We start from the raw sequence: 21,959 nt of genomic DNA, 5'->3' as shown, positions 1-21,959 counted from the left end.
AAAAATTTTGAAGAGGACTCAGCAACTGTCAGGAGTCTCTGCCAAATTAGCATTACCTTGTCACCATCTCCTATCACCCCAAAAAAATGACCACTATTGTATGGTTTTCATCTCATCCTCAGAGAGAAGCTACCACGGTCTATTTTCATCTAGCTTGAAGATAGATATTCAGCCACAGTATTTCCTGGATAGCCACAGTATTTCCTGGATAGCCACATTAATGAAAGCATGTATGGCAATCTTGCTTGGTTTTTGGTTATATTTTGTGTTTTCTCCACAGGAAGAGACAATTATCAATGAGGAAAAACTGGAAAAAGTAAGAGGCCATGAAGGTCTCATATCCAGCACTACAGTTCTCTTTTGCTCTATAACTAGAAGAAATTCAAAAGTGATGTGTTACAAATCAGAAATACAGTGAAGATGAACTGTACTGGGCTTAAATCAATTAGACTGTTAGCTATACAATTCTAAAATCTGACTAGGTTTTTTAATGTTCTTACTTTAAATATTCAATAAAGTTTTTAAATTTGTTTTAATACGTTAGTAAAATTCGCTCTCACACACAATGGAGAAGGCATACTAACCTAACAACAAACTGCATCTCACACACAATGGAGAAGGCATGCTAACCTAACAACAAACTGCAAATACCACTAGGTTCTAATGTAATTAGTCACAATGTCAAAAAATCTCTAAAGTTTCATGTTTGTGGTATTAATTATCACTGCCTTGTCACACATCATCAAGTATTTTTATATACCAAGTAACACATATAGCTAACATATATAAAAGGATCCTAATAAGATATGCTTCTCTATTTCATAGTATTAAAAATATTGTTGATTAGAGGCCGGGTGCCATGGCTCATGCCTGTAATCCCAGCACTTTGCGAGGCAGAGGCGGGCTGATCACCTAAGGTCAGGAGTTCAAGACCAGCCTGACCAACATGGTGAAACCTCATCTCTAATAAAAATACAAAATCAGCCAGGTGTGGTGGTGCATGCCTGTAATCCCAGCTACTCGGGAGGCTAAGGCATGGGAATCACTTGAACCCGGGAGACGGAGGATGCAGTGAGCCAAGATTGCGCCACTGCACTCAAGCCTGGGCAATAAGAGCGAAACTCTGTCTCAAAAAAAAAAAAACTTGATTAAAAGTATTATTGGTACAAGACATCTGTCTGAGCACTGTACCAATTCACAAGCGATCAAACACCAAAAATACACTGGATTATAAACTCATAATAATTAGCCATTTTGTAGTCTATCTCTATTTTCTTTTTAAATCTTTAAATCACTGAAGAGTACCCTTGTGTTCAAGGAAAAATAATATTGCTTTTTCTATCAAAAAATGAGAATGTTATTAAACAATTCTGCCTATAACCTTTCCATAGTTACTTTCTATTTCTAGGTTTCCAAAGTTAACATTCAAAGTAAGTTAACATCTTAGACACTCTTCATGCATTGAGTAAGCTACCACCAGGGGCTACTGGAGTTTGGTCAATGTCCAAACAAACTTCAGCCATAAACTAGTTGATTAGTGGCATAAATCCTGTTTGGGAGAGGTAATGTAACGGATTAGAATCATTAATATTTGTTATGGATTGAACTGTGCTTCTCAGAAAGGTATGTTCATGTTCCTAATCTCTAGTACCTGTGCACATGACCTTATTTAGAAATAGGGTCTTCTCAGATGTAATCAAGTAAAGATGAGGTCGTACTGAATAGGGTAGGACCTAAACCCAGTATGACTAATGTCCTTATGAGAAAAGACAGACAGAGACATATGGGGAGAACACCATGCGACGATGGAAGCAGAGAATGGAGTGATGCACTTACAAGCCAAGGAACCTCAAGGACTGCAGTTAACTCCAGAAGTAGGAGGCAAGCATGGAACAGATTCTCCCCTAGAGCCTTCAGAGAGACCATGGCCCTGGCAACAACTTGTTTTCAGACTTCTAGCAACCAGAAGTGTGAAACAATAAATTTCTGTTGTTTTAAGATGACCAATTTATGGTATTTTGCTACAACAGCACCAAGAAACTAAAATAGTATTGATAAATGTCAGCTTATAGTATTGATAAATGTCAGCTTAAGAACTACAATTCTGTCTTGAAGATGCTACATAAAACATATTTTTTGATTTCCTTTCTTTTTAAGACAAGCCAACTACAGCAGTGAGAAAAGGTGAAAGAGTAGAACACGGAGTTTGATCTGTAACTGACTGTGAACAATCAACTGAGATAACTCATGACCTTCACACCAGCCTATATATCTTCAGTGACAAAATGTTAAGTGCATTCACAAAAAAGGTAACATCCAAATGCCAGATATAAAGGAACTAAAGACCAGAGGGTTAGCAAACACATAAGCTGATGCTACAGCAATTCGGGCAATTGAGAAGGTGCTTTGATGGGAAAAGTACTTGTCATAGTTACCTATGAAGACTCCACAGGAAACACAGTCATATTTGCATGATAAAGACAGCTTCAACATAAGACACAGCCTCTCAAATAAAGCTCTTGCAAAGGGTTATAAAGTTATTCAACAGAAAGTGTAAACTAGGGAAAAATTAAAATCCACATAGCACAGGAAAATTGTGATCCTCAAAGTTCATCTGTCTCTGGATACTTAGAATGTCGATATTTACAATTTCACAGACCTAAAATTGTAGCCCCATTCAGTATTAAGAGACATTACCACAATCAAAACTTATCAAAGTAAACAAACAATTTTGGGCTGCTTTAAGTTCCTGTACAAATGGGAGTATCCTCACCTCTCAAGGAAATAGAAATGCAATCTGGAATCCAGTATTTACCATATTACAAGCCACCAGAAAATTAAGTGCCAGAATAGCATTGGGCTAGAATAAGATCTCCCAAACCATTTGAAAAAATACTAAAAAATAAAGGTCTTTCTATATATACTTCCTTGCTTTGTTTGAAGAAAATTATAAAGAATTGAGATCCTCACATGATGTTTTATCCAAAATGCTCTTAATACTAATGTAGGGACAATTATATGAATACAAAGTTATAATTATTTAAATGCACATAATGCGGCAAATACAACAAATGCGTCTTACTTGATTTCTATACTTTTCTTGCATTCAAGGTTACCTTATGATCTGTGAAGGTGTCCGGCTAAGATTTTTGTGCTCACTGGAGAATTTCTGAGACTGTGACCCTGAAGAATGACTAGAGAACGCATGTTGTCTTACTCCTGAAGGATGCTGCAGTCGAGGAGGTAGTGCTGATGGGGCTTTTATTGGCTTGCTTGGATTCTTTGGCCCTCTGTAATCCATATCTGTGATAAGAACCCAAAAGTACATCATAATATTCATATTATAAACAATCCCAAGTACCATCATCCCAATCCCAAAGGAATGATAGCCTGATGTGCTCCTACCAGAATGGAAATTTTGTCCAGAAGTGGAAGGTTTTTTCATCTTCTTCCCTGACACTGTGTTCCAGCTTTCTGGGGGAGGTGCCTTGAGGTTCTTTGATGTGTGCCTTCAAAGGGGAAAAGACTTGTGATAGCTTAAAATACCCTAGTAAGAATACTTAAATATTCTGCATATTTATTTTCAGCTTATATAAGAATTTCTAGTTTTATTTCTTACATTAAAATAAATTAGAATTAAGGTACAAACAGCATTTACCAATCCAGATGTAATTCTAATCAAATAAAATGGTATTAATCAAAAGTATATTTTCTAATGTAAAAAAGAGGGCTAAATCACAATCTAAGCAAAAGTCAAATACAGAATGACTTATTCTTTTAGATAGGATAATGGTACTGTAGTTAAGGCAGAGAAGGAAGTCTTTATTCTGTTAGAGAAACATATAAACATCACTGGAGAAATCGTGTGATGTTTGGATTACCTTCAAAATATGCCAATTTCATTTTCATTTTTTAAAAACGTATTAGGGAAAATAGATTAGAAAATATTGCCTAGGCCGGGTGAGGCAGCTCATGCCTGTAATCCCATCACTCTGGGAAGCTGAAGTGGGCGGATCACAAGGTCAGGGGTTCAAGACCAGCCTGGCCAACATGGTCAAACCCTGTCTCTATTAAAGATACAAAAGATTAGCCGGACATAGTGACACATGCCTGTAATCTAAGCTACTTGGGAGGCTGAGGCAGGAGAATCACTTGAACCCGGGAAGCAGAGGTTGCAGTGAGCCTAAATTGCGCCACTGCACTACAGCCTGGGTGACAGGAAAGACTATGTCTCAAAAAAAATTAAAAAATTGGTCAAAATGCTGTGAGTTGCTAAAAATGGGTGTTGAGTTATACTGGGATTCAAAAACTGTGCTGTTGGTTATATTGGGGATCTATTCTTAATTTGTGTATGTTCAAATTTTTCCACAGTAAAGTTTAAGGTATGACTTATTACCTTTTTCTCTAATAAAGCCCAGCAGCAACTGAAACAAAGGTGCTCTAAAATAACACTGTGTAAGGTAAGCCAACAATATTTTGCTATTCCATCTGACAAACACTGACTGAACACTAACTACACACAATGCAGTACTGAATGAACTTAAAATGTATCCCTCCAAAGCTCCCATATTACGATCTAGTCAATTTCTTAAACTGCCTTTGTGCACACAACGGTACATTTTAAACAGTAAGCAACAAAACAATCTTCATTTAAAGTTTGACAATGTGCAAAATACTAAATTTGCACATTTAGTGCTTTTCTAGAGGTCAGAACAAATGTACTTTCCTTTTTTTTTAGACGAAGTCTAGCTCTGTTAGCAGGCTGGAGAGCAGAGGCACGATCTCAGCTCACTGCAACCTCTGCCTCCCTGGTTCAAGCGATTCTCCTCCCTCAGCCTGTCGAGTAGCTGGGATTTACAGGCACACGCTGCCACGCCCAGCTAATTTTTATATTTTTAGTAGAGACAGGGTTTCACCATGTTGGCCAGGATGGTCTTGATCTCCTGACCTCGTGATCCGCCCATCTTGGCCTCCCAAAGTGCTGGGATTACAGGCATGAGCCACTGCCTCCGGCCCCCAAATACACTTTCTATACATGGGCAATATCTTTCATTGAATTTGCAAATATAGAAAGCCATTTTAAAATGCTCATGATTAGGCTAAATGGAAGAGGCAGTAAATGCCTTAGCTGAAGAGTAGTACATACTTCTTTCCCAGTTCTTCAACCAAAACTGGTCCATTCTCAGAATGAACTCCTTGAACATCTGCATTCAAAAATTTTCCATTGTGATCCAACCTCACCTGTTAAAAATTCCAAAAATGAAAAGGAAAAAAAAAATCAGTCACCTGCTTCCTTTGCATCAATCAGTTTTTTGCGTTTTTTTGTGTTTTTTTTGTTTGTTTTGTTTGTTTGAGACAGGGTCTCGCTCTGTCACCCAGGCTGAAGTGCAGAGGCGCAACCTTGGCTCACTGTAACCTCCACCTCCCCAGTTCAAGCCTGGGATTCTCCTGTCTCAGCCTCCCAAGTAGCTGGGATCACAGGTGCGTGCCACCACACTCGGCTACATTTATTTTGTTTTGTTCTGTTTGTATTTTCAGTAGAGACAGTGTTTCACCATGTTGGCCCATCTGGTCTCGAACTCCTGACCTCAACTGATCCACCTGCCTCGGCCTCCCAAAGTGCTGAGATTACAGGCATGAGCCACCACACCCAGATTTTAAAATTTTGTCTTTAACTAAACAGAAAATAAAGTTTATCAGTAAAAACAAAGTAAGTCCAAAGAGGTCTACAATAAAATCCATCTCCTTAACTTCCCAGACCTCCATATCTCCCACCTAAAAGAAAGAAAATCTTTTCTTCTTTGTCCCTCTAAATTATTTTTTAAACTGATTTTCTAAATTGTTCAAAAAGTAGGAGCACAATATGTTAAGGCTCTAAACAAAAGAGGCAACATGCCCTGGTTCTGAAGGCAGGGCTATGGTCTCACATACCCCAGGCTTCCAGGTATGGCTTTTCCACTTGCCAGCAATATGACCATGGGCAAGTTATTTTTCTCTCCTTTCAGTTTCCTCATAATGCAAAATGGAGCTAATAATAGTACCTACGTCACAGAACTCATGGAGATGGAATGAGGGTACACAGGATACACATAAGAGATACCAACTTGCACACAGCAACCACTCTAAAAGTGAGAGCAACTATTATTACAATTATTATCTTCCCATTTTTCCTATATTAAAAATGTGCAACTGTGAGTTTTCTCCCTAAAAATAGGGATTTTAACTGTTCTCTTACAATTAATATTACGCAATTGTAAATCCTTGATAAAAGAGGAAATAAGCCTAAGTTTTCTTCCTATTGTTAAATTGTCCACACTGAACTGTGTACCTGCCAAGTACAACATACAGGACAATGTTTTAAGCAACCTCCCACTTTTAGTAGTAAACCAAAGTCCTCAAGCTGATATTTCATTCTTCATCAATGACAAGACATTTTTCCTTCAAAAGTTTCACAATAAAAAAAGTCTTTTCTGAACTTAGTTCTAATAAAAAGTTTAAACTACATCTTACACACTTGAGTAAACAAAAGTCACCTTAGAGTCATCTCAGTTTCTTAAAATTTTATCCAAATTACCCAATGACCATGTTATCCAAATAAAATGGTCAAGCAGTACAGATGGAAATAAAATACTCTAAAAAGGAAAAAAACAAAAGCATGTGCTTTACCATTTACTTTATCAAAAGCACCTACTTTACCAAAAGCAATTTCAACCTCAAAGGAAATATGCTTGACTTAAAATAACATGACTTTAGTGATACAGCATAAGCCACCTTCTCTTCTCTGTCGAGAAGGGTGAGGAGAGAGACCTTTAAATCCTGGATTTCATCTAGTTTGTTCTCTTTCAAGTTTTCCCAATCAATGTAGTAAAAGCTTCCACAATTCCCTTCTACAATTAGAGCAGATTTATGACAATCCCATTAGGCAGTACCTGAATGAATCATGTTCTCTTTTTCCTCACCTTTAAATACCCCAGAACGAGAACTATTAAAGATTCTTAAGAAAAAATCCTGGGTAATCAGATGACTTCACATAAGCCAATTTATCATAAAGTAAATGTTTCCTCCGTAAGTCAAAAATAAATGTTTGCCAATGGCTGTTTTAAAGTAGTTTTTTAAAAGGCAACATTTTTTGATGGAAATAATTTCTGATGAGAATTAACTTCCATATAACATTTTTTGTGTATGTGGTTTTGTTCTTGTTTTTGATATAGCAATATTTTTCCATAAACAAGGAACAAAACACAAGAAGAGACCTTGTAAATTATCTTACCTAGGATTTCTTCTGCCTAAGCATTACTGACACTTTGGACTAGGTATTCTTTGTTGGAGGGAGATGAGGGAGGCTGTCCTGTGCATTGTAGAGTATTTGGCCACAGCTTTGCCCTCTACCCACTAGATGTCAGTAGCACCCTCCCAGTTATGACAGTAAAAATTTCTCGACACTGCTGAATGTTCAGTGGGGGTGGGGGGGCTGGGGGGCGAGTGAGGGGGTTAACCACTAGATTAAGAAACACTGATTTTAATCCAACTTTCTCCTTTTAACAATCAGCTACTCAAACCCAGGGCAGCTGCTTATTCAAATTAATTGGCAAAAACTTCTCTGTGGTTCACTTTCCTTCCTCAGTCCAACAGTAAACATTATGTATCAACATCATCCAAGATGATTTTCATAAACAAAATTAAATGACCTATAGTCAATTTTGAATCAATTTCAGTCAATTTTAACAAAAAAAACCTCAATATCTGAAATGTTATTATCGTTACTTCTTTGAACCAAGTAACACCAAAGGCTGAACTGTTTCTAAAGATCATGTGATGGAATGCCACAGTTTCAGATACATACAATTTTAACAATGTATTCAAATGAGTCAAAAAGCTAAATACTTGTAAACTACTAAAATGTATATACATGATAAATATATTCTGAAATCCCAAATTAACAACATATTCACACCTCAGTTGTTTTCTCGGTTCGTATTAGAAAAAGCAAGGTTTCAAGTAAAATATCTTATTTTACATAAGTCACTTACTTGACATTTGTCTCCAACTTCATACTGTAAGCCAGCAGCAATGGAATAATCACGTTTTTGCTGAGCTGTTAAAAAAAAAAAAGGTCAGTATAATATAAAGTTGACTTATTTTCAAGTGCTACAAAGCAAATTTACGGAAAATGCAGATTTTTAACTCACCTTGTTTAGACTTCAGCCAAATTTCATATTCCACATTTCTATAGACTGCAGGATTGAGTGACTTAAGAACCTTTCTAGACAAAGGCAGGCTAGTAGAGTTCCCATTGTTCTTCAGCTGCTAAATAAACAAAGTCAGGAAGTCCAATCAACACGAGTCTTTTAAAACATTTTTGTTTGAGATACACATAAAACTAAAGTCAAATGAAGAAAAGAAACTTCAAAAAACTAGGAAGCCACCAAATCAATTTCTTAGATGATCCTGACTTGACTGAAACATACCAGAAAAAAGAAAAAAAATTAAGATTTTAATGTATATGCTTTCTTATATTAAAGAGCTAGTTTTAAAACCACTTTAAAAAAAAATACCTCATTGCCTGACAAAGGTTTAAATCCATTCACATCAGCAGCAGCAGCAGTTTTACTCCTACAAAGAAAGATAACCATAATTAGGGGCAGAAAAAAGGTATTTGCATGTAATTACCTTCTAACCTCATCTAAAAGTCTTCAAAGTCAGAACTATGCTCCAAAAAGTCAGAGCTATATTCCAGTGAGTTCATACAAGTTTTGGTATAAATGTATCTATATATAAAAGGGTATATGTATGTAAACGTATATATATATAAGATAGAAGTCAAAGACAACAGTAATTCTTTTTTTTTTTTTTTTTTTTTTTTTTTTTTTTTTTTTTTTTTTTTTTGAGACGGAGTCTCGCTCTGTTCCCCAGGCTGGAGTGCAGTGGCCGGATCTCAGCTCACTGCAAGCTCCGCCTCCCAGGTTTACGCCATTCTCCTGCCTCAGCCTCCCGAGTAGCTGGGACTACAGGCGCCCACCACCTCGCCCGGCTAGTTTTTTGTATTTTTTAGTAGAGACGGGGTTTCACGGTGTTAGCCAGGATGGTCTCGATCTCCTGACCTCGTGATCCGCCCGTCTCGGCCTCCCAAAGTGCTGGGATTACAGGCTTGAGCCACCGCGCCCGGCCGACAACAGTAATTCTAACTGGCTCAGTGATCAGTAAGAGAACAGAAATAAACTGTGAAATTTGGGTGGGTAGAATAATTGAATTTACTCACGTGTATATTGAAAGCAAGTTTTTACATTGTTTTGTAAATTCAATATACCAGTTTATTTCAATATACCCATTTTAAAAAAAAAAAATCCATTTACAACAAAATTATCTATAGGCAGATTCGACAACCCGTTTATTAAAAACACTCTCCATCAGCTGGGTGCGGTGGCTCACGCCTGCAATCCCAGCACTTTGGGAGGCAGAAGCAGGCAGATCACCTGAGTTGGAGAGTTCAAGACCAGCCTGACCAACATGGAGAAACCTCATCTCTACTAAAAATACAAAATTAGCTGGGCATGGTGGTGCGTGCTTATAATCCTAGCTACTCAGGAGACTGAGGCAGGAGAATCGCTTGAACCCGGGGGGAGGAGGCTGCAGTGAGCCGAGTTCACACCACTGCATTCCAGCCCGGGGAAACAAGAGCGAAACTCCATCTCAAAAAAAAAAAAAAAATACTCTACGTCAAATAATGTTCAGCACAATGAAAGCACCATCATCAGCCCTTTAAATTCACTGTCGCATACATACCTACACATTCATATACTCAATAACTAATGTGTCTACTATGTGCCATGCACTGTACACAGCTGGCCCTTGAACAACACAGGTTTGACCTTTGCAGTTCCACTTACACACAGCTTTTTTTCCAACCAAAAGCAGATCGAAAATACAGTATTCTTCGGATGTGACACCCAAGTACACAGAGGGCCAGCTTTTCATATAAACAGATTCACAGGGCCCGTGGCAGGACTTGAATATGTGCAGACTGTGGTATACTCAAGAGTCCCAAATCCCCTGGTATACACCAAGGGATGACTGTATTATTAGGTGCTGGGGTCTAGCATTTAAGCGAACAAAAACTCTGCCTACATGAAATGTACAATCTGGTGACAACAGATAAAAACTAGTAAGTAATGAGTATGTTAAATGTTGATAACTGCTATAAGGAAAAAAAAAATAAGTAGGCAAAAATGAGTGTTGAGATGTAGGCTGATACAGTTTAGCTTTGTGCCCCCACCCAAAATCTCATCCTGAATTGTAATACTCCCCACATATCAACGGCAAGACCATGTGGAGATAATTGAATCGTGGGTGGTTCCCCCACGCTGCTCTCATTATCGTGAGTTCTCACAAGATCTGATGGTTTTATAAAAAAGAGGCCACAGTGCCTCAGGCCTGTAATCCCAGCACTTTCGGAGGCCGAGGTGGTCAGATCACCTGAGTTCGGGAGTTCGAGACCAACCTGACCAACATAGAGGAAACCCCATCTCTACTAAAAATACAAAATTAGCCGGGCTGGTGGCGCATGCCTGTAATCCCAGCTACTCAGGAGGCTGAGGCAGGAGAATTGCTTGAACCTGGGAGGAGGAGGGTGCAGTCAGCCAAGATCACACCATTGCACTCCAGCCTGGGCAACCAGAGCAAAACTCCGTCTCAAAAAAAAAAAAAAAAGAAAGAAATTTTAATAATGCAATGTAAAGGTAATCCACATTCCAAGGACAACAAGAGTGCGGTATAAAAAGAAAAACTAAACACAATAGTGAACACATCTTCTTATACACCTACTCTACCATCTCCGGTAAACTTCTCCAGCTTACTAGCCCCTACTCTATACTTCATTTGCCAAATGCCATATAAGACCCAGTTGTTTCTAATACCATTACCACCAGCAGCAACCAAAGGGCATGTGCTGGATGTGCTAGAAGTCCCCCAACCCCAATCACAGGTAATAAGTTGTAACAAGCTAGTCATTCTCTCTTCCAATGCCCCCCATGCTCAATGACATGGTGCTCAGAGAGAACCACAGAGCAAAATTTCTATCTATGCAAAGTCAGTCCATTCTAGAATTAAATTTACAATGGCAGACACTGATTCAAGTCAGAAAGAAATGGTGGCCAAATTTTCAATCAGGATCAGAAAATTTTAATTCAATAAATACTTGGAATTACAAATCAAGAGATATACATATATTTTAAGTTATTTTTATAATAAAGAATTAGATAGCCTAAGGCTTAAGTTCCATTTATATTTCTAGTATCACAGAGTGTAACATACCAAGTACAATCCTTTCATACTCTCATACAACAATATATACTTTTAGTTTCAATAAGAATACAATAGGGTTGGTTCTTATAAAAGAGTAAACATCCTAATATAATATCTTAATATAAACATCCAAACAGTCCCATAATAGAAATTAGGTAAAAATAGTGGCAGGGATAAAGAAACTTCAGCAGACGGCTGTATTTTATGAATACCATTAACACCTCAATAGATCTTATGCAAAGACATTTACTGAAATGTAAAGACATTTACTTAAATGTTTCCTTGTATGGCGCTAGAAAAATATTTTAGGATTTCATTCTTACTTGCAACTGTCATCCTCTGAATCTGATATTTCACTGTTGTCTTCATCAGCTACTTCCAACGTGTCTAGTCCCATCACAATTTTACTAACATCAGTTTTAAATACCTTCTCATACAACAATTCATAAAGGAGAGCTGCAATTAATGACAGACAGATTTTCCAACATTAACTATAGGGAGTTTTTTAAAAACAGGAACAGACCGTAACATTGTAACTTTCTATTGCTCAGGCTTTTAAAATCCTGACTAGATACCTGCTAAACCTTATGGTCAGTAACATAATTTAATCATAAAGTTACGCAGGGTACAACTAAAATTTCTGTAAGTGCAGTTAAGTAGTTTAAAATAACCGCAAAAGACAGTGCCATTTTAAAAACTAACACCATCACAAAAAGGTACAACTGTGAAACAAGTAGGACAATAGGAAAAGCCAAAACACACATACTGAGCAATTATTACTACTACATTCCACACACTGTGCACCTCTATATATCCTTACGTTTAATCCCAGCACAGTGAAGCATTATTCTGATTGTACAGATAAGGAAACTGAGACTTAAGTATGTCATACAACATGCCCAATCTTAAGAGATTTGGATGAAAAACAGTAAGAAGCATTAAGATTGCTAGAAAGAGGAATCTAGTACATAACTAGCTGACAATTCAGAAGACTTGGATGCTAGTCTAAGCTTTCCCACTAATTGTACCCTTGGACAAGCACTTCTCAGGTTTCCATAGAAAAAGAGGATGTTTGACTACATAACCTAGCTCCAGATTTTAATTTTACATAAGCAACTAAAAAAAAAAGCTGTTACAAAATATATTCTCAGCAGCCACTGAATGAAAGAAGCATATTTAGACAACTCTGTTGCTTTAAATAAAGTAAAATTTTAAAACTCCAGTCTCAAATATAGGGAAATATATTTTAACAAAAATTCAAAAATACATGGATTTTAGGATTCTCATTTGGTTTTATTACGATAAGCTTTAAGAAAACAAATGTACTAAGAATTCACCAACAATGGGGCCAGGTGTGGAGGCTCACACCTGTAATTCCAACACTCTGGCAGGCCAAGGCGGGCAGATCACTGGAGGTCAGGAGTTCGAGACCAGCCTGGCCAACACGGTGAAACCCTGTCTCTACTAAAAATACACAAATTAGCAAAGTGTGGTGGTGCACATCTGTAATTACAGCTACTCAAGAGGCTGAGGCAGGAGAATCGCTTGAACCCAGAAACCAGTGGTTGCAGTGAACTGAAATCATGCCACTGCACTCCAGTCTGGGTGACAGAGCGAGACCCTGTCTTAAAAAAACAGCAAAAGGCCGGGTGTGGTAGGGCTCACGCCTGTAATCCCAGCACTTTGGGAGGCTAAGGCGGGCAGATCAGTTGAGGTCAGGAGTTCAAAACCAGCCTGGTCAAGATGGTGAAACTCCATCTCTACTAAAAATACAAAAATTAGCCAGACGTGGTGGCGTGCACCTGTAATCCAAGCTACTTGGGAGGCTGAGGCAGGAGAACAGCTTAAACCCAGGAAGCGGAAGTTGCAGTGAGCGGAGACTGAGCCACTGCACTAGGTGACAGAGCGAGACTCTATCTCAAAAAAAAAGTAGCAACAACAACAAAAAAAACATTGGGTGTCCACCTCTAAATGAGTTCCCACAGAGACTTCCTCTTATAGACCATCTTTCTTCCACATTCCAGTAACAGGAGTTACAGCCCTTATATCACCCAAACCACAGGAAAGACAAGCTGTAGGAGCTATCTTTCCCAGAGCTGTTTAATGTCCAGATTGTGACTAGCTAGGAGAGAGAGAAGACATAGCCCAGGGTACAGAAGCTACACTTTCATATCTTACAATGGATTAATTTTTTTAAATAGTGTATTGCATATATCTTTACTGGTTACCACTAGCTTAAGAGCAGAGGAAAAAGCTGTCACAAGCCCAGTACCACTGCTTTGTATGACTGACCTGTGCTTTGCCAGTACAGATGATATAAAATAAACTGGTAGGAAGGGTCGCTGCTCTTCTATAGCAGGGATTCTCAAAGAGAAGGACAAGGGGAATTCATATGCCCAAGAAACATTTGGCAAAATCTGGAGATATTATTAGTTGTCACAAAGGGAGAGTGTGTTACTGCCATCCACTAGGTAGAAGCCAAGGATGCCACTTAACATCCCTGAAGTTCACAAGAGAGCCCTACAACAGAGGATTATCCGGCCCAAAATATCAATAGTGCCAAGGTTCAAAATGCTGCCCTGGAGCCAAATACAATCAAATGTTTGATTTGCTCAGTCACTTGGATTTTCAAGCTATACACTAACAGTTTTTTAAATGCATATAAATCTTTATTACTGAAATTATTGCAGGAAAAAACAGTCGGTATTTACAAGTCAAACTCTAGCCACAAGCTCCCTTTCCTCCAATTTCTGTTTTGTTTTGTTTTGTTTGAGTTTGAAACAAGGTCTCACTCTGTTGCCCAAGCTGGAGTGTAGTGGCACAATCATAGCTCACTGCAGCCTTGACTTCCTGAGCTCAAGTGATCCTCCCACCTCAGCCTCCCAAGTAGTTGGGAAAACAGGCATGTGCCACCATGCCCAGCTACCTTTCCTCCTATTGCAACACGTTTTTATTACAATATTAATACTCTTGGTGATTTAAGGTTCTAGGACATAACTTTCATATCACAATAGAATTATTTGTTCTGATTTGTTTATATTAAGACTTTGTAAGTTCAGGAATATAATTTCCCATATAAACACAAGGTGATACTTACACTGACACACAGCAGAGCTTTCTTTATACTTTATGGGATACACAATATCATAATGATTTCCATTTGAAAAACACAGTAATACCTGAAAGGGAAAAATAAAAGAAACATTTCAGCCCCTCGTATATATGACATTTACATAGCAACGTACGCCTCCAGTGCCTCTGAATTACTAGATCATTTCCAAACAGACAGTGAGTATTTTAGGAGTAACCTAAAGCTTCAATATTGTCAAGCTACAGTACATCCATATGTTGAAATGTTATATAAGCCTTGATCAAAAAATTCAAAATGATTTCTGGAAATGTTTACAGGATCACAAAAAAATAAAAATAATATATGAAAACATGCTTTCAACTACTTAAAGAAGAAAATTAAGACACTAAGAAAATATTTGAAAACCTTATTAATGCTAACCTCTAACAAGCAAAATTTTCTAACAAGCAAAATCAAAGATAAATTTCTTTGTATAAGTGATTTTCTAAATCATCAGATATACAAAGAAAAATGCGCATTTTGTTTAGAATATAATAATATATTTCAAAATTTGTTTTGAAAAAGCCAGATCCCTTAAAACATCCCAGAAACCCCAAAACTCTTCTAACAGTAGTATTTTACTTCATTACCCTCTAACTTACCACCACTAGAATGGTGGAACACAAGTCACTTCAATTTGGCCTTCATGACTCCAAAATAGCTACTTAAGACAAAAATTCTCTTATAATAAGTCAGATGATCTTTCTTTCTAGGCTTCACAAAATTTTTCAGTTGCTTCTGCTTTATGACAGATAATGCAACGACACCCTTGTGAGTAAAATTTACAACAGGGAAATATATATGATTACTAAAGTATTCCTGGATGTAATGGCAGAACCTATTTTCACAAGTTATTTTAGTACTTAATGTTTACACTGACAAAAAACTAATAACACTCTAATTCATCGTATATATTAATGTCTCATTTCTTTTCAGTGTTTCTACTAAAATGTTATAAAAGCGTTAAAAACAGTAATTTGTGGGAGCAAAAAAATACAAAATAATACGACTAAGTGACAATTAATAGGAACTTTTAAGAAATCAGAATACTATAACCTTAATATGGAAATATTTCAAAAAATCATTTAAAATTATAGCTTATGAGGTCATGGTAGCAACTAAGTAGGTCTTTTACTTAAATATTTTACAACACTTTGAAAAATTCTTACCTTTTCAGGAAAATTATTTTCAGTTACTTGTGAAGGAGAAACATTTGGTTCCCGATAAATTACAAAATCTTTCCTGAAAATAACATTTAGAAATTATTTATAATGGACTATACTTGATTAATTTGAATTTAATCATTCATTCATTAATTCATTCAAGGACCTAATATGTGCCAGGCACTGTCCCAACCACTGGAGATACAAAAGACAATGAGATAACTAAGTTGTAAAATATCTATACAAAAGTAACTTTTTTAACATGTAAAATTTCGAATTTGTATATATTTTAAATGTCAGATATAATTCTAAAGGGAGACTTCAAAAATCAAAGAAGTTTTGAAGATGAAATTTAAACAACATTCTGAAAAGAAAAAACATAGTATTTACCTGCTTCTCTACTGGGCAAAAGTGGCAAAATTGAATACAGGTTTAGCATCCCAAATCTAAAAAGCCAAAATCCCAAATGTTCCAAAACCTAAAACTTTTTGAGCACCAACATGACACTCAAAGGAAATGCTCACTGGAGCATTCTGGATTTCAGAGTTTCAGATTAGGGATGCTCAACTGGGTAAGTGTAATGTAAACATTCCAAAAAAAAAAAAAAAAAATCAAAATCCAAAAACTTCTGGACTCAACCAATTCAGATAAGGAATACTCAATTTGTAACATGGTATTTTAGTACAGTCCTAGTGGCCCACTCAATGCCACTGACCCTGAGAAAGTAGAAAATCACTTCTCTATAAGGTTGATAAGTGATATCTTACAGAACATAGACCGGAAAAATTTCTGTACCCTTTTCCAAAGTATTTTGAGATTTAAAATTTCTAAACACTGACCTATCTAAATGTCAAAATCTAATTGATGCGATTAAAAAAAAACTTAGAAAAGATGCTTCATAACCAAAGTATAAAACAGCTTTGCTATTTTAACATTTTTAATATAATGGAATATAATTTCCCACTGGTTACATTTTCTTTTACTTATGTTATTACAGTGTTTACCTGTACATAAGAGAAAGGGCACTTATTTCCACTTGTCCTACCCATTCCTGTATTGAAGAAAAAAAGGTGGCATATAAGTGTCTCACACTTTTTAGATTACACTTTATACTTCTATACACACATTTATACAGCATATGTAATGAGTTCTTAAAGTTCATTATTAGTAGTAGTATTGTGAATATTATAAAAACGTTTATGTAAAGCAGATCACAATAGGTGGTATTTTTAGTAGAGATGGGGTTTCTCCATGTTGGTCAGGCTGGTCTCAACTCCCGACCTCAGGTGATCCGCCCGCCTCAGCCTCCCAAAGTGCTGGAATTACAGGCATGAGCCACCGCACCTGGCTCAAGTTGATAACTTACTGAAGGCAAGAGTTATCCTCCAGCCTAGCCCCCAGGAGCGAGGCTGGCACGTGGTATAAGCTTGGGAAATGAAATACTGAATAGAGGGGGCCAGGCGCAGCGGCTCACACCTGTGATCCCAGCACTCTGGGAGGCTAAGGAGGGAGGATCACTTGAGGTCGGGAGTTCAAGACCAGCCTGACCAACATGGAGAAATCCCATCTCTACTAAAAATACAAAACTAGCCCATGCCTATAGTCCCAGCTACTCAAGAGGCTGAGGCAGGAGAATCACTTGAACGCAGGAAGCGGAGGTTGCAGTGAGCCAAGATTGCACCATTGCACTCCAGCCTGGGCAACAAGAGCAAAACTCTATCTCAAAAAATAAAAAAAGAAATATTGAATAGAAGCAGAAAACCGGGAAGTATAAAAAAGGGCAGAAGGTCTCTTATCTTCAGGGTAAATGAAGGTACAAAAGACAGCACTGTGCTAGCAATCGTTTTGAAAACAAGGAAAATTCTACACTCCTTAGAAAAGTCCCAGCCTTTCTGAAAGACAAATGGCCAGTATATTTCAAAATTTAAAATGTCCCATATACCCTTTGACCCAGCAATTCAACTTCTATAAATCTATCATAAAGAAGTATTTCATGTCTACAAAAGTGTATGTAAAATAATGATGTCACTGGGGATTATTTGTAAGTGTTAAAAAAAAAAAAGAAAAGAAACCGAAAAAAAAAATTCCCTAAGATTCCTACAGAATAGTAAAATAATTCATGTTTCAGGCAGGGCACGGTGGCTCATGTAATCCCAACACTTTGGGAGGCCAAGGCAGGCGAATCACGATGTCAGGAGTTCGAGACCAGCCTGACCAACATGGTGAAACCCCATCTCTACTAAAAATACAAAAAATACAAAAAATTAGCCTGGCTTGGTGGCGCGTGCCTGTAATCCCAGCTACTCGGGGGCTGAGGGAGGAGAACCACTTGAACCTGGGAGGCAGGGGTTGCAGTAAGCCAAGATCACGCCTCTGCACTCCAGCCTGGGCAACAAGAGCGAAACTGTCTCAAAAAAAATAAAAATAAATAATTCATGTTTCATCCACACTATAGAATATCATGTATTTCATTGAAAAGAATGAGGTATAACCACATGAAATGACCTAGAAAAATCACTACAATTTTAAAAGTAAATTATGGTAAAATAACCCTATTTGTAAAAAACAAACAAAAAGACACACATATTGGTACATGTGCACGCATAGAAAGCAGATGGGGAGGATACATCCTAAACTGACAATAGAGACAGGGAAGTTAACATGAGGAAAAATGAAGAATTTTCACCCTTCATTCTATATACATCTATATTTTAAAACTTTTATCATAAGAATATTTTCCTATAGTACTGTGAAGTCAGTAAAGACTTAATACATTAAGTCACCAAAAACAGTGAGCTTTGGTAAGTGAATGTTGCCACTTAATCTTTGGAAGAAAAGAAAAACTCAAATAAGGAAAATATTTTAAACAATGTTTTGATCTTAGACCAGCACAATCTTTTCCCCCAGAGACTTTTCAATAGTTCTTAAAAGTTAGCTCTGATTTTCAAAATGGAATAGGTGCCATATATTAAAATAGATCTCTTAAAATAGGCCTCAACCTAACAATCACGGCTTCTCACAAACTGCTAGAAGTGCTATCCTTTGGTGTAGAGGAAACTGTTCACTGCTATGAGTCTGTTTAGATCAAACACCCGAGCTACGTTTCCAATTTTTATACAAGAAGCATTACATCACTTAAAAACATGAAAAATCCTGCCAGGCACAGTGGCTCATGCCTGTAATCCCAGCACTTTGGGAGGCTGAGGAGGGTGGATTACCTGAGGACAAGAGTTCAGGACCACCCTGGCCAACATGGTGAAACCCCATCTCTACTAAAAAATAGAAAAATTAGCTGGGTGTGGTGGCAGATGCCTGTAATCCCAGCTACTCAGGAGGCTGAGACAGGAGAACTGCTTGAACCCAGGAGGCGGAGGTTGCAGTGAGCCGAGATCACACCACTGCACTCCAGCCTGGGTGTTAAGAGCAAAACTCCATCTCTAAAAAAAATAAAAATAAAAAATGAAAAATTCTATCAGTCTCAACAAAATGCTACATGAGAATAATGTACTTTTTAATAAGTAATCTTCAGAATAAGTTATTTTGTAGTCTGGTTAGGTAAACAATGGACATCCTAAAATCTTCCCCAAGCAGTGTCACTATTATTAAAAAAAAAAAAAAAAAAAAAAAAAAAAAATTGATATTCTACTACCACTGTCTTCCACCTTAAAAACTATAATTTTGCTTAATCAGCATTTTTGATGTGTGACATACATCTTTCTCGTAAAAAGAATTCCTTCAAAATATGCTTTAACTAATTAACCATATTATATCAAAATTACATATGGTTCTTAAATAGTCATCAGTATTAAGCTCTTGCTCCTCAAAAGACATTGTTAAGTAAACGAAAAGCCAAGCTTGTAATCCCAATTATTCAGGAGGCTGAGGCAGGGGACTCGCTTGAAGTCGGGGAGGCAGAGGTTTCAGTGAGCTGAGATCGTGCGACTTCACCCCAGCCTGGGCAACAGAGCAAAACTCTGCCTCAAAAAAAAAAACAAATAAAATAAATAAAAAATTTAAAAAAAAAAAAAGAAAAGAAAATGGAAAGCCAAAATACAAACTAGAAGAATGTATTTGTAAAATATACATCCAATACAGGACTTATATCCAGTATAAAGAACTAGTAAAATTCAGTAAGAACAGCAGCAATTAAAAAAATGGGCAAAAACCTATGAAAAGACATTTCACCAACAAAATTAGATGGATGACAAATAAGCACATGAAAAGAGGCTCAACATCATTAGAGAAATTCAAGTTAAATCACAAAGAGTGCTGGCAAAATATGTGGAGAACCTGAAATTCTCATAATATTGCTGAAGAGAAAGCAAAATGGTACAGTCACTTCGAAAAGTTTGGCAGTTTCTCTTAAAAATGTATTTACCAGATGACCCAGCAATTTTGCTCTAAGGTATTAATCCAAGAAAAAAGAAAACACATGTCTACACAAAGATTTATAAGCAATTGTTCACAGCAGCCTCAATTTTTTTTTTTTTTTTTTTTTGAGAGTCTTGCTCTGTCACCTAGGCTGGAGTGCAGTGGCACGATCTCAGCTCACTGCAAGCTCCACCTCCTGGGTTCAGGCCATTCTCCTGCCTCAGCCTCCTAAGTAGCTGGGACCATAGGCGACTGCCACCACACCCGACTAATTTTTTGTTTTTTTTTTGTTTTTTAGTAGAGACGGGGTTTCACCGTGTTAGCCAGGATGGTCTCCATCTTCTGACCTCGTGATCCACCCGCCTCGGCCTCCCAAAGTGCTGGGATTACCAGGCATGAGCCACCGCGTCTGGCCTAGCAGCTTCAATTTTAACAATGCAAAACTGTAGAGAACTTACATATCAACTGGTAAATGTATACACAGCTTGTGATAGATACATACACAGACTATTATTCTTCAATAAAAAGGAACTACTGCTAAATGCATGAATGAATTTTAGTGTTTCCAATAGGCTAAGTTAAAGAAGCCAAATACATAAGACTACAAACTCTATCATTCCATTTATATGTATCTAGAAATGGCAAAACTTAGAAAGCAAATCAGTGCTTGCCAGGACCCAGGGGATAGGGGGATGGGAATTAATTGCAAAAAGGCAAAAGGAAACTTTTTGGAGTGATGGAAATGTCCTTTATGATGTTTGTAGTGGTGGTTACATAAGTGTATACATTTGTCAAATCTCATCAAATCGTACATTTAAAAGTGATTAATTTCATTGTATGTCAATTTGACCTCAAAGCAGACAAAAACATATTCTTGCACAAGTCTGAGGTACCTTTCAAAATGCTCCACTGTTACTTATTATTTTAAGAGGAAAAAGATTCCTTCTCTGAGAACTGGATGAAGCAACTGAGTTTATCCATCAACTATCCGCCAAATGGTTTCTGTTTTCATTTTATACAGCCATGTATCAGGAAAGCAAAAAAATTTATTTATTTTTTGAGATGGAGTCTCACCCTGGTGCCCAGGCTGGAATGCAGTGGCACAATCTCAGCTCACTGCAACCTCCGCGTCCCAGGTTCGAGCCAATTCTCCTGCCTTGGCCTCCCGAGTAGCTGGGACCACAGGTGCACGCCACCACACCCGGTTAATTTTTTTGTATTTTTGGTAGAGATGGGGTTTCACCATCCTGAACTTCTGACCTCAAGTAACCCGCCCACCTCTGCCTCCTATAGTGTTGGGATTAGGGGCACAAACCACTGTGCCCAGCCCAGGAGAGCAAAAAAATAAGAACGAAGATTTATAAGTATTTGTTGCTAGTAACAAAAAAGAAGCAACTGTTCAGAAGATACCTAAGACATCTCAAGAAGAGGTTTGATCAGACTGGGGAGATCCTAAGAAGTCTTGTGTTTATCAGAAAGAAACCTGGCCAGTCTCCACCGTGAGGAAGAGGTACAACCTGTCCCACGTGTTCTAAACCAGACCAACATTAACACCTTCCTTTCCCATGACCCCAAATCAAATCCGTCTCTGTTCAGTTCACTGCTTCATTTCCTCCCTCTGTCCCCTTCTCTTCATTCCCATTATGCCTAGCCTAGCTCAAATTCTCATAGTCCAACAGCCTGACCTGCTGCACAGAAATTATTGTGAAACAACACTGTGTGGTTTTCCTGATACAAAGTAATAAATGGCCTTTGTCATTTTATATTTTTTCTAAAGGAAGTAAAAAAAAAAAAAAAAATCACGTATAATACTTGCCACCTGGAGATGACAACGGTTAATATTCTGGTGTTTATTTTCCCTATCTGTTACATATAATGTGACGTGGACTTAACACTCATTCTGCACAGACAAACTGATCATGAATTAGGTACTCCAAACTGAAAGGTAACTATGAGAATTCCAAAGCAATAAAAACATACGCACAATGCCTGCC

The 21,959-nt window shown here is 37.5% G+C and overlaps 1 protein-coding gene across 4 annotated transcripts in view; it reads right to left on the bottom strand.

Moving 5' to 3' along the window:
* OTUD4 (OTU deubiquitinase 4) overlaps window positions 1-21,959 on the bottom strand; it is a 47,914-nt gene that overhangs the window by 13,988 nt on the left and 11,967 nt on the right. For 3 of the 4 annotated variants that reach the window (XM_023226986.3, XM_023227012.1, XM_023227004.2), the window contains exons 4-13: window positions 16,599-16,645; window positions 15,601-15,673; window positions 14,399-14,480; window positions 11,625-11,757; window positions 8,556-8,613; window positions 8,190-8,307; window positions 8,031-8,095; window positions 5,147-5,241; window positions 3,406-3,509; window positions 3,117-3,303 (exon numbers count right to left, since the gene is read on the bottom strand). In XM_023226986.3, the coding sequence (XP_023082754.1) occupies window positions 3,117-3,303; window positions 3,406-3,509; window positions 5,147-5,241; window positions 8,031-8,095; window positions 8,190-8,307; window positions 8,556-8,613; window positions 11,625-11,757; window positions 14,399-14,480; window positions 15,601-15,673; window positions 16,599-16,645 (962 nt within the window). The remainder of the gene's footprint in view (window positions 1-3,116; window positions 3,304-3,405; window positions 3,510-5,146; window positions 5,242-8,030; window positions 8,096-8,189; window positions 8,308-8,555; window positions 8,614-11,624; window positions 11,758-14,398; window positions 14,481-15,600; window positions 15,674-16,598; window positions 16,646-21,959) is intronic. The other variant, XM_023226994.3, reaches the window with a different exon arrangement.

This window comes from Piliocolobus tephrosceles, chromosome 3 (genome assembly GCF_002776525.5).
Source record: "Piliocolobus tephrosceles isolate RC106 chromosome 3, ASM277652v3, whole genome shotgun sequence".
In the NCBI taxonomy this organism is placed as follows: Eukaryota; Metazoa; Chordata; class Mammalia; order Primates; family Cercopithecidae; genus Piliocolobus; species Piliocolobus tephrosceles.
The sequence above is the reverse complement of the archived record's forward strand: the minus strand, read 5'-3'. Positions and strand labels throughout refer to the sequence as shown.